Genomic DNA, 11,062 nt, shown 5'->3' with positions numbered 1-11,062 from the left:
GATTCTTTTTTTTTTTTTTTTTTTTTCCTGCTTTGGAGGCCCAGGTTCAAGGCAAATTATAAGTGGGAAACCAATTTGAAGGAAAGAAATTTGAACTGAGTTCAGGTGCCAGGTCCTGGGAGAGAAGACCAGCCCTGTTTGAAGTCTGCGTCCGCCGCTGACCAACTTGGGGGCCTGGGTTAAGGGAAGGGGGTCCAGCAAGCACAGGCAGAGGAGAAAGGGGTCTGTCCGCCCCAGACAGACCATCAGAGGGAGCAAAAATGATGGAGGGCACCAGCCCATGCACTTCGTGTTTTTAACTGGGTAAAGCCTTTATATGATTTTTCCAAGGCGAACCAGCAGCAGCAGAGGTGTGCCTTTGATTGGCTCGGGGGCGGGGGGGCTTTCTGCGGAGCCCTAGAATGAAGTTTCTCTACTACTAATCAAGCAAAGGGGCAACCCACTATGCCTCGGCTCAGCCTCCTCTCCTGGTCCCTTTCTGCTGGGCGTAAAACAATGCTCCCCAATCCCACCTAAACCAGGAGGCAAGGAGCCCAGGCTTTTTGTGCACACGGGACCTGTCCCTGCCTGCCTTTTCTGCCCCCAAGACAAGGGAGGACTCTTGGAAGCCGAGAAGGGTTTCAGAAGTCTTTCTGGCCTGAGCCGAGCGTGGTGAGGAGCGAAGGCCCCTGGCGGCCGGCGGGAGGCGGGAGGGGGGCGCCGAGGGCCACCATGGGCCTGCTCAAGGGCCTCCTCGGGGCCAGAAACCTGCTGCTCGTCATCTGCGTGCCGCTCCTGCTGCTGCCCCTGCCTGTGCTCCACCCCAGCAGCGTGAGTACCGCGCGTCCCCTCGGGTCCCTGTGGCCGGGCCGTCGGGGCTGCGAGGGCAGGGGGGCCGAGGGATGGGGTGCTTTGCTCCCGGGCTCAAGGCGTGGACAGCAGTTTCTGGGGGAGGCTCGAATGCTTTCTTCCCCCCCCCGCCCCCCACGCTGCCACTTTCGTCCCTCCGCCCCCTCCCCGGGGCCCCGACCGCGTGGCCCCCAGCCAGGGGTGAGGTTGGCGGGGCGGCTGAATCGGCTGAGGGGTGCTACCCGGCCGTCTGGCCGCCGGAACGGCGCGGGGGGCCACGCGCTGTGCCCCTGAGGAGAGGCACACGCTGCTGGGCTGGCATTTGTCCTGGGCTCAACTGGGTCACCATGTGACCGGCTCTCTGTGAGGGAGCTGGAGAGCAGGGAAGCTTCCCAGTAAGGACACCCGGCGTTGGGGGGGGACGTGGGAGGGAGGGGATTACCCTGCGGGACTTGGGGGGGGTCGCAGGCAGGGGCGTGGGGGGGGAGGAGTTCCACGGGGGCTCCTCTGCACCCACCAGGGTCTGTGGTCCTGATAACCACGCTTTGAAATGCAATCGCTGAAGTCCCTCTGAACTTGACGTTGAAAGCAGAGCTTGGCATCTTGCCCCAGTCCCATGCATATGGCTCTTTGATCATTTGTATCCTCTGTGTTTTCTTCTCTGTGCTCTTGAAAGAGAGACTTTCAACCACGCGATAAAAAAGAAATAAGAGCCCCCAACTCTAGACCATGACCCAATTTTTGACCAGTTTGCACCAGCAGAGATGCCAAAGCTTTGGCTCTGCCTTCTGCCAGCTTCTCAGACCTTCGCTGGCCTCCCTTCCCTTCCTGTCTCCCTCCCCCTCCTCCCCTCCTCCCCCTCCCCCACCTCTCAGGGGCTTTACCCCTTGTCCTGCAGGCACTACCCTTGAGACTTGAGAAAAAATAAGCTAAGAGAGGTTAATCATGTTTGTGGGAGGGGAAGAGATTTTCCAGGCAGCTCTCCGAGTAACTTGGTAACCAACATTGAGTTATAAAGTTAAATAGAGGGGATTAGAATGGCTCGTCTTAAAAACAAACTGGCTTAAATCTTTACTAGAATAAATACCCCAGAGTGCCAGGGAGCCGGTGATTAACAGGAGGCTGCGATTAGCTGACGGTGATTGTTGCTGACAGTTTTCCTGGGCTCACGCTCGTCAATTCTCTGCCCTGTCCAAACGGGCTGTTTGTTTTTTCTTTCTTTTTTCAAGGTTTGTTGTTGTTGTTGTTGTTTTTCCTCAATGTCTGATGCACTTAAGGGACTGTTCACCAAAGACACAGGGCCCTCCTCTTCATGGTGGTATCAGGCACCTCTGTGTCCCCCTAAGTCAGCCCCATCTTTGGGGACCATGACTCTAGGGTGTGGTGTTGCCTACTTTTCATTCGGGGGCCCTGGCTTTGAGCTTCTCAGTCACCAATGACTAGTAAGAAGTATCCACAAGAAGAAAAAAATAAAATAACAAGTTATTGAAGTAGGCAAAATAATCTATAAATTTGATGGAAGACAGGTGTTATTTTAAAAAGAAGAGAAAAAAATCTTAAAAAAAAAAAAAGAAAGAGGAGAGTAAAGGAAGAGCAATTTGGGTCTGTAAGTAACCTCTGAAGAGATCTTGACAGCTGGACTTCCTGAGACCAAGGGACACTGCCCTTTCTTGGCCTAGCTCCTTCTGTCAGACTCAGTTTCAACTTCGAAGGGGGTTTCTCAACAGCCACACCAGTGACATTTGGGGCCAGATAATTCTTTGAGGCAGGGAGGGCTCTCCTGTGCATGGTAGGATGTTTAGCAGCATCCCTGGTCTTCACCCATTAGATGCCCATAGCACACAGTGCCACCCCCTCCCACTATGACAGCCCAAAATCCTTCCAGATATTACCCAATATCCCCTGGGCCCGTGGGGGGGGGTGGTGGTGGAAAATCGTCCCCTTTAAGAACAAGTGCCTTTTAAGAAAGTAGACCTCCCACTACCTCAGAGCTTCCCAGTCGGCACACAGGGGTGGATACTGTGAGTCCCATAGCCCCAGGGACAGCTCGATGGAGCCCGGCGTGACTGGTGCCCTCAGAGCTGGACACGGTTGCTTGCCACTTACCCAGGGGGCCCTACAAAGATGATTTCTCTGTGGGTCACCGTGTCAACAACAGCTCTGCCCTTCTTCTACAATGACATAAAATCACCTTGAGGTCACCAGCGCCCACAGGAAGCACAAACCAACACAGAGAACGTCTCTCACCCATTCTTACTCCCGCGCATCAGACTTTTAGATTCTGATATTTAATCCCTGAGATTCCTAAACGGACCTGGTTGCTCTGGGCTGGAGCTGAGGGAAGGGGACCCGGCCGGGAGTTCTGGGCCTGCCATTCTGATGGTTCTTCGAAGAGATAAGCCATAGCTACATTCTAGGAAGGATTAGAATGATCTTCCCCCTTTTCCCTGCCCAGCTCTCTAACAACCAGGGGCCCAGACTTGGTCTCCCATGTTACAGAAGAGGAGGGCACAAGAAGGACTTGTCCATAACTGAGCCCTGCCTCAGTGTCCCTGGAGGGACAAAGGTTATTTCAGAAAGGCCTCATAGTCATTTATGACAGCAAATAAACAGACCTCAAGCCCCTTCCAGTGAAGTTTGAATGGGACATCATTGAGGTGATCAGACAGCACGGGAAAGGAACAGATTTACACATCAGTTGGTAGCAGAGTCAGGAAATATCCTATATGGGGAATGCCACTTTTGAGCTCTCTCCTTTATTTGTAAACAGAAGCCAAAAAGAACTGAAAACACTGTCCTTTAAAGGCACTGCCTGAATACTCATCGGCCCCTACACACCTGCTGGCTAGTGGCAGTGATAAGAGGTCAAGAGTTTCCAGACTATTCTCTCCAATAGATAGAGAAGAGAAACCCGACAGCCAGCAGAGGAACCCAATTCAGTTCAACCAATGTTAACTGCCAGACACTGACCAGATGTGGGAGCCCGGGATTCCTGTGATCAACCCTCACAAAGATTTTCAAGGGTTATCTAAATATAAGCGTACCCATTGAATTTTGAGAAGGTTCAGAAGGAGCAAAAGGAAGTTTATGTAAGTTCCATGGATGAACTGGGTGAGAAATATGGAAAGGGCCTCTGGAGGTGGTCTCTTGGCCATTCTTGTGCTCTAAGGAAAGTCCAGGTAAAAATGATGATGGTGGTTTATCCTGTTCTTAATGCTGGATGAAGGTGGCTTGCTGACTTCCTCCAAGCCAACCTATTCTAATTCGTAACAATAATTACAATCAAAAAGTGTCCCTTGGCTTACCCAAGTCCTCCTAATTCAAGCTAAGATGGTGCCTGGGAGAAAGTTTGTTCTCCATCTTTCTCTCTCTCATTCTTTTTCTTGGTCTGTCGCCCCTTCCCCTCTCCCTTAACTTGTGGCCCTGTAATGACAAGAAAGACCAAAGGTTCTCAGGAAGGAATGAGGGCTCTCAGGGAGGGACAGATATCCTGTCTCCTTTATCTTCCGCTGGAGTTAAGACCTGCCATTCTGTTTCCCAGGAAAGAGATGGGAATAAGTGAGTTCAAGGGGGCTCAAGGCTTTGAACTTCTTTAAGTCGTTTTATTTCTGCAACGAAGGAGGTTATTTCTCTAAATTGCATTATTTTCCAATAGAGCCTTTTTTTTCCCCCTGACTGATTATGTTGTCTTATCGGCAACTTCCAAAAGTTTTAACTTCTCTCTCATCTTTTGGCCCCAGAGGAAATCTCAGTGGGAGCTACAGTCAACAATCATTGGGCCCTGTTGCTATTTCTCAAACCCCAAGGCAATAATCCATGCATATCAGGAGGGAGCAAGGTCCTATCCAGCCAAGCTGGGTTAATCACTCCTGACGCCCCTCACTGATCATGGCGACCTTTTGTAACTTTTGTGCAAGAGTTTGAGTACGCGTGTTCTGAACCCAAGGGAGAGATAAACAGAACAAGATTTGTCAGGCTCCTTGATCACCAGCCAGCCTCAGGGCAGGTCAGACCTGAGCCCAGATGGTTTAGAACTATGTATAAATTGAGGAAACCAGAGCCAGCTTGGACCTTCTCTACAGCGGCCCTCCAAGTCCATTGTTAAGGTCCTTGGACAGCGACCCCTCCCAAGAGTAAGCCAGTGACCTTTCTCGGCACCATTGACGAGCATGACTCCAAGCAACCAGCATTACTAGAGGCTGAGGTTAAAGAGGCCTGGTTGTTGATAACAGTGTTGTACTTTTTTATTCTATGCACCCCAAGGTTGTACAGCCAGCAAAGTGAGGGCTCCAGGCCTTTTCCTGCAAGTAGGTAGCACTTTTTATTCTCTTTATCAGAGGGACGTTTCCATGTGCATCAGGCAGGGGGAATGAAGTCCCAGAGCAGTGAGAACCAGACACTGGTAAGGACATGGGCTCTCAACCAGGGACAAATTTCCCCCCAAGGGACATTTAGCAATGTCTAAAGACATTTGTGGTTGTCACAATTGGGAGGTGCCAGTGACATCTAGTGGGTGGAGTCCAGGCATGCTGATAAACCTCTTAATGCACAGGACAGCCCCCCACAGCATGGAATTATCCAGCCCCAAAATGGGCCAGTCTCAGAGCTCACACGTGAATCAGTTACACAAACAGATCCCAACTTGCAACCACCCCAAGAATATCTAGTGTCCAATCAACTCAATGCCAAAATATTCTGCCACCATGTTAAAGCTGTGAACTCCACCTTTAGAGGCTGTGATCTTGGGTCTGGACACTGAGTATTTCAGTCCCCATCCTGCACAGTGTCAAGCACCACCTAAGTCTGGTGGCTACACAGCTGCAGACCACGTGCCACGCGCCAGTCCACCCAAGAAGCAGACATTACTGCACACACCCAAGTATGGGTCCCGCCAGGCATCCACCGAGTTCCCCTGCCAAGACCAGCTTTGCACCTCCCAGGGCTGTGTCCTGGGGCCCGTGAGTCTGGGTGCCTACTGCCTCCACCCCGGGTCTTATTTGGATTCTCTGCAGCAGTGGCTGTCCCTGTGACTAACCGCCCACTTTCCTCCCCTTACAGGAGGCTGCATGTGCTTATGTGTTGATCGTGACCGCTGTGTACTGGGTGTCTGAGGCCGTGCCTCTCGGAGCTGCAGCCCTGGTGCCTGCCTTCCTGTACCCGTTCTTCGGAGTGCTCCGATCCAGTGAGGTTAGACCATTTGTGGCCCAGCTCCCTGGTCGGGTCCCTCCTGGGCCAGTGAAGGGGGCTCAAGGTGAAGGGAGAGCCCCAAAGCACTTGAGGAGGGGGCTTTCTTCACCCTCTGGAACAACCTCTTAGCACTAAGCCTGTGCACCTGCTATTCCAGACCCTGAGTTCCTTTCCCATGACCCTCATCTCCCTCGAACTGCCTCTTTCAGGAAGCCTTACTTGACTGATCACATCCAATTGCTCCTTCAGTCTGAAACCCTCTAGGCACTGGTTGATTGGCACCTATAAGCAACCTGCTGTTGACATTTCTCATTCTTTTGTATATCCACTGAAACTATAAGGCAGGAATCAAAGGTAGGAATCGGGTTTCCCAGGTCTTTGGAATCTCATTATAAACCTGAGTCCGTGTATAGGAGGTGCTCAATAAATGTGTGTTGACAGAGAGACTCATCATGTTTTCCTGAGTCCTGACAATGTTTTCATCCACTTCGCCTAAAAAAAAAAAAAAAAAAAAAAAAATTCTATTCCTTCTTCCCCAACTCAGGATTACTGCATATTCTTTCCTGACCTCTATCTACCTAGAACCTGCCCTCTCTGTCCACTCTCTCTCTCTCTCTATGGCATCCTTAAAAGCTCAACCAGAAATTGTCAATTATCAAGCCCAGGCTGTGGTCAGATTTCAGGGCAAACACTTAAATCAGCCACAAACAGGAAAGAAGAAAAACACAACCAGAACCCAGAAGCAAGATGAAAGATGGTCCTCATTCATTAACACCTGGTTCTGTTTAGACTGTCGTTATAGCACCTGGTCTCTGCTTAGAGTTTCTGATAAAGACTAAGGACAGAGGCACAGAAGAAAGACAAAAGGGAACTGATGCTTGCAGGCCTATTAGAAATCAGGCACTATACTGGAAGTACTCTATCAGTTATGTAAGACCCCTGAGATCTCTACAAGGTGAGTGTTGATATTTCCACTCTACAGATGAGGAAAGAGGCTCAGAGAGTTAAGAAACTGGCTCAAAATCACAAGGTAGGAAGTAGCAGAACTGGATTCAAACTCATATCTATTAGATTTCAAAGTCTATATTCTTGCTTGCTGTTCTACCAGATGGACTCAACTAGCCAGTTTGTTTGTTTGTGTTTGGGACATTTGGGTTTTTGGTTTTCGTTGTGTTTTTTGTTGCTGTTGTTTTATTCTGTATTGTTTTTGTTTTGGGATGGGAGGGTTGGTGGCAATGAGTAGCTGTAGCAGCCTTAGTCATTCCATAAAGGACGGGATCCCCCAAACCATCAGCAGTGCTTTTATTCTTGGAGATGGGTACACCACCAATATCCTGGAGACCCACATAAAAGCTAGCCCGTGACCTGCATCACCAGGCAGTTGCTCCAAAGTGTCCCCTTCTTTTGTGGAAACAAGAATAGGTAGTTTGGTCTGTGTGCCTGCCTAAAAGAACCACCAACCTTAAACATGACTTTTCTTAAGAAAAGCATTTAAACTTATTCTGCACATTTCTCTTTATTTTTTTTATTTTTTTTAAGATTTTATTTATTTATTTGACAGAGAGAGGGAACGCAAGCAGAGGGAGTGGGAGAGGGAGAAGCAGGCTCGCCGTGGAGCAGGGAGCCCGATGCGGGGCTCGATCCCAGGACCCTGGATCGTGACCTGAGCCGAAAGCAGGAGCTTAGTGACTGAGCCACCCAGGCACCTCTGCACGTTTCTCTTTAAAAGTGAGAAACCAGAAGCCCATGAGTCAGGGGGTGAAAATAGAGGGCAGAGGGGGAAAAAATGACATTATAGAAAGAATTGAATCTTAACTAACATTTAACATGAGCTAACTATTAATTAAAAGATTTCTATCTTTGTGTTTCACTTTGGGGCAGCCCAAAAGCCGACAGCATGCCTTAGCCTTGAAGGAGATGATGTCCCTATTTCTCCAAGGGCTGCCTGCAGCAGGAATTCTCCAGAGGGGTGGCCCAATCAGCGCCTCTGCATGGTTAGAGGTGTTGCTAGGCAACCATTCATCCAAGGGCCCGCCCCTCTGCACAGCCAGGCAGGCCAGACCTAGAAGGCATCTCTTGAGTCAGTGGTTTGTGGAGTAACATGACTTTGTGAGGAGAACAGGAAGACTGTCCGGTGAAGGATTAGGCATTGTTATTGCTGGGGCTGGAGATGGAAAGCCCTGGAGGAGCCAGAGGGCAAGTCTTATCATTTGAAGTGAAAACTCCTACACCATCTGTCTGATAAAGTAGCAGTGCCTGGCAATGATATTTAACAGCTGGGCTATAGGAAGCAGCTTCAGCCAAAGATAGTCTGCTTAGTGGCTTTTTAAACTCAGAGTAGAGGAAAATGCTGATAAGTAGAGGACATGGCTTATGCCCCTTTGTGAGCCACTCAACTTTGCAGATGGAGACCTATTCCACCACCACTAGCCACACCCCTACACCAGCATGTGCCAGGGCTCCCCAGGAAAAGGCAGGCTGGGGGTCTGCAGGAGCCCCCTGTGCAGACAAATCATCTACTTGTCACTCCCCAAACCCACCTTGTGCTTGCCTAGCGTTCCCTTGACTCAAAGTTCTCTCCACTTCCCTCCACCTTTAAAATCCTGTCCAATTACCCTCTGCAGTGAAGCCTTTCCAAAGACCTTAGCTAAAAGTCTTGCTCCCTTCCCTTGGAGCCGATCTGATGTCTTTAGCCTTTCAGTGGTACATCAGATATACCTGATAGAAACTTTCTGTGGACATGTCCTCTCTCCACAAAGATTCGCAGCCCCTAGGATTTGTGGTGTCTATGGCCTCCATCCTTGTGCTGGCCCTAAGTGAAGGCTTTTTGGTTGCGGGGTTTCCAGATGGTGTGCAATAGTGTGCTCTCTACCTTGAAGGAAGGTATGTGGGTAGGATCGGTGTGACTCGGGAACCATGGCTTTTGTCCCTTGTGTTACTCATTCAACATTCAGAAAAATATTTCCTGAGTTCTGTATCTACCATGGGCCATCTGGGACATTATAGGGACCCTGAAGGCGACAAAAATGAAACACGTAATTTCTGCCCTCTTGAGACTCACAATAATGCTTCTCAGTTTCCCACCGTTGGCTTGGATGTATGCATACAAATGGTTCATGTTTATGGTGATGACTTGATGGTCGGCAGGTGTTAAGAGTTTGTTGTGTGCAAAGCTTAGACTTCCGGGCGCCTGGGTGGCTCAGTCGTTAAGCGTCTGCCTTCGGCTCAGGTCATGATCCCGGGGTCCTGGGATCGAGTCCCACATCGGGCTCCCTGCTCCGCGGGGGGGCCTGCTTCTCCCTCTCCCACTCCCCCTGCTTGTGTTCCCTCTCTCGCTATGTCTCTCTCTGTCAAATAAATAAATAAAATCTTTAAAAAAAAAAAAAAAAGCTTAGACTTCCTCTCTGTCTTGCTGAAAAGAGATACAAAATGATAGACTCCTGACCTTGAGAAGTGTCTATTCTAAAAGAGAGAGGGCACAAACCAAATAGAAAAACACAGAACAGCCATGTGGTAATACCTCGTTTTCTGGCACTGCGGAGGATTCACCCAATTCCCCAAGAGGGAATGTTCTAAATAAATGAAATTTACCCCACCAGGTGCCCAAACTTTATGTTGACCACTTTTTGATTGACGTCTTTCTAGAAGGCTTTATAATTTCCTCAGCCTTTTAAACGGAAGTTGTTGAATACAAATTAACTTTTTCTTTGGAGCCTTCACAATCTCCAGGGGAAAAAAATTCTCAATCAAAGGAGCCAATGTGGGCTGGATGATAGCACAGTTGAGTAACTTGAGTGCTGGCCCAAAAGCTGAACCTAAAGAATCTTGAGGAACGTGTTGGCAGTGGACTAGAGAGAGAGCCCAAGTGAAAACCTAAAAGACGCATTATCAGATCTGCAGATGACTCAAAGCTGGATGGGCCAACTAATGAATGATGACAGAAACAATGCTGATGGGCTGAGACAATAGCCTGGGACTGACAAAATGATGTTTTATAGGGATAAATGTTAACAGTGTGTGTGGAAAAGACCTTGGCTTTTAGTTGAGTACAGATGCAGCATGAATCATCTATCAGCCCAATGTGGCTGCCAAAATTTGGAGCATTTACCATATGCCAGGCACCATGTGAGGTCCTTTACATGCTCCACATCACTTCACCCTCTGTAAAGTGGTTCTTAGTTCTGTTTTTATGGAGGAGTTCAGAAATGGAAGTTCAGAGAGGTTAAGGAACTTACTATGGGGTGGAGCCAGGACTGGAACCCAGGAATGTGTGCCCCCATTAACCATTGGCCAATATGTGCTGAAGTCTGCTGCGTTACTAAATGTATATGTCCAGAGCATCAAATTCTAGATCAGGAGCTCATACAGTGGTAGGTAGCCAAGATGTCCAAAATCTAGAATGTGAGTCACACGGGGAAGGAAGAGAAGTCTCAAGAGGGACATGATTTTTGGCTTCTGCAGCTCAACACACGAGGCTCAGGGGATCAAACCAGAACCAGAATCCAAGCACCGGAAGAGAGACCCGCTCCATGTGAGGGAAGATGCCGGACTGGGCAGCCACATGGGGTCTGGGTATTCCTGTTCGTGGGAATGCAAGCCAGGCGACCATGTCAGGGACATTAGAGGTAGATTTCATGCCTTGGGAGAGGGGATGGACTCAAAGGGCCCTTTGACTTTGGGATTCTATGACCTTGTTGGCATCCTGTCACTTCTTCCCTCTGCTGGTATACAGAGCTCAGGCCTGGATTTTAGGTTTGTTCTTTATTTTACCTCCATTGTGACTCTCGTGACTATCATCGTATCTGCCTCGGGAATGGTCTGTGTCCTTCTAAGGCACTGCCATAGCCAGGGACAATCAAGTTAGCTAAGATTTACCGTTTCTAGGAGGGTGGGAGCGAGAGTGTTCTCTGGGCCGGTAAAAGGCATGGTTTGAATGCTGGGGCTTGGGAATAGTCTCCGGGGTGTCCAGGGTCAGGAACTACTTCCAATAGAGGTGACATCTGCTTTCCATCTCTCCCCTGCCCAACACACACTCACACTCACACAC

The 11,062-nt window shown here is 49.3% G+C and overlaps 1 protein-coding gene across 1 annotated transcript in view; it reads left to right on the top strand.

The window, feature by feature from the left end:
- The window catches only part of SLC13A4 (solute carrier family 13 member 4), a 40,016-nt gene continuing 28,954 nt past the window's right edge, over positions 1–11,062 (top strand). Inside the window, exons 1-2 of the mRNA XM_025854926.2 lie at positions 1–810; positions 5,887–6,015. Coding sequence (XP_025710711.1) covers positions 712–810; positions 5,887–6,015 — 228 coding nt within the window. The 5' untranslated portion in view covers positions 1–711. The remainder of the gene's footprint in view (positions 811–5,886; positions 6,016–11,062) is intronic.

The sequence above is a fragment of the Callorhinus ursinus genome, unplaced genomic scaffold (assembly GCF_003265705.2).
Source record: "Callorhinus ursinus isolate GAN/ISIS: 27379988/994484 unplaced genomic scaffold, GSC_fseal_2.0 scaffold12, whole genome shotgun sequence".
In the NCBI taxonomy this organism is placed as follows: Eukaryota; Metazoa; Chordata; class Mammalia; order Carnivora; family Otariidae; genus Callorhinus; species Callorhinus ursinus.
This window is presented reverse-complemented; position numbering and strand designations above follow the sequence as displayed.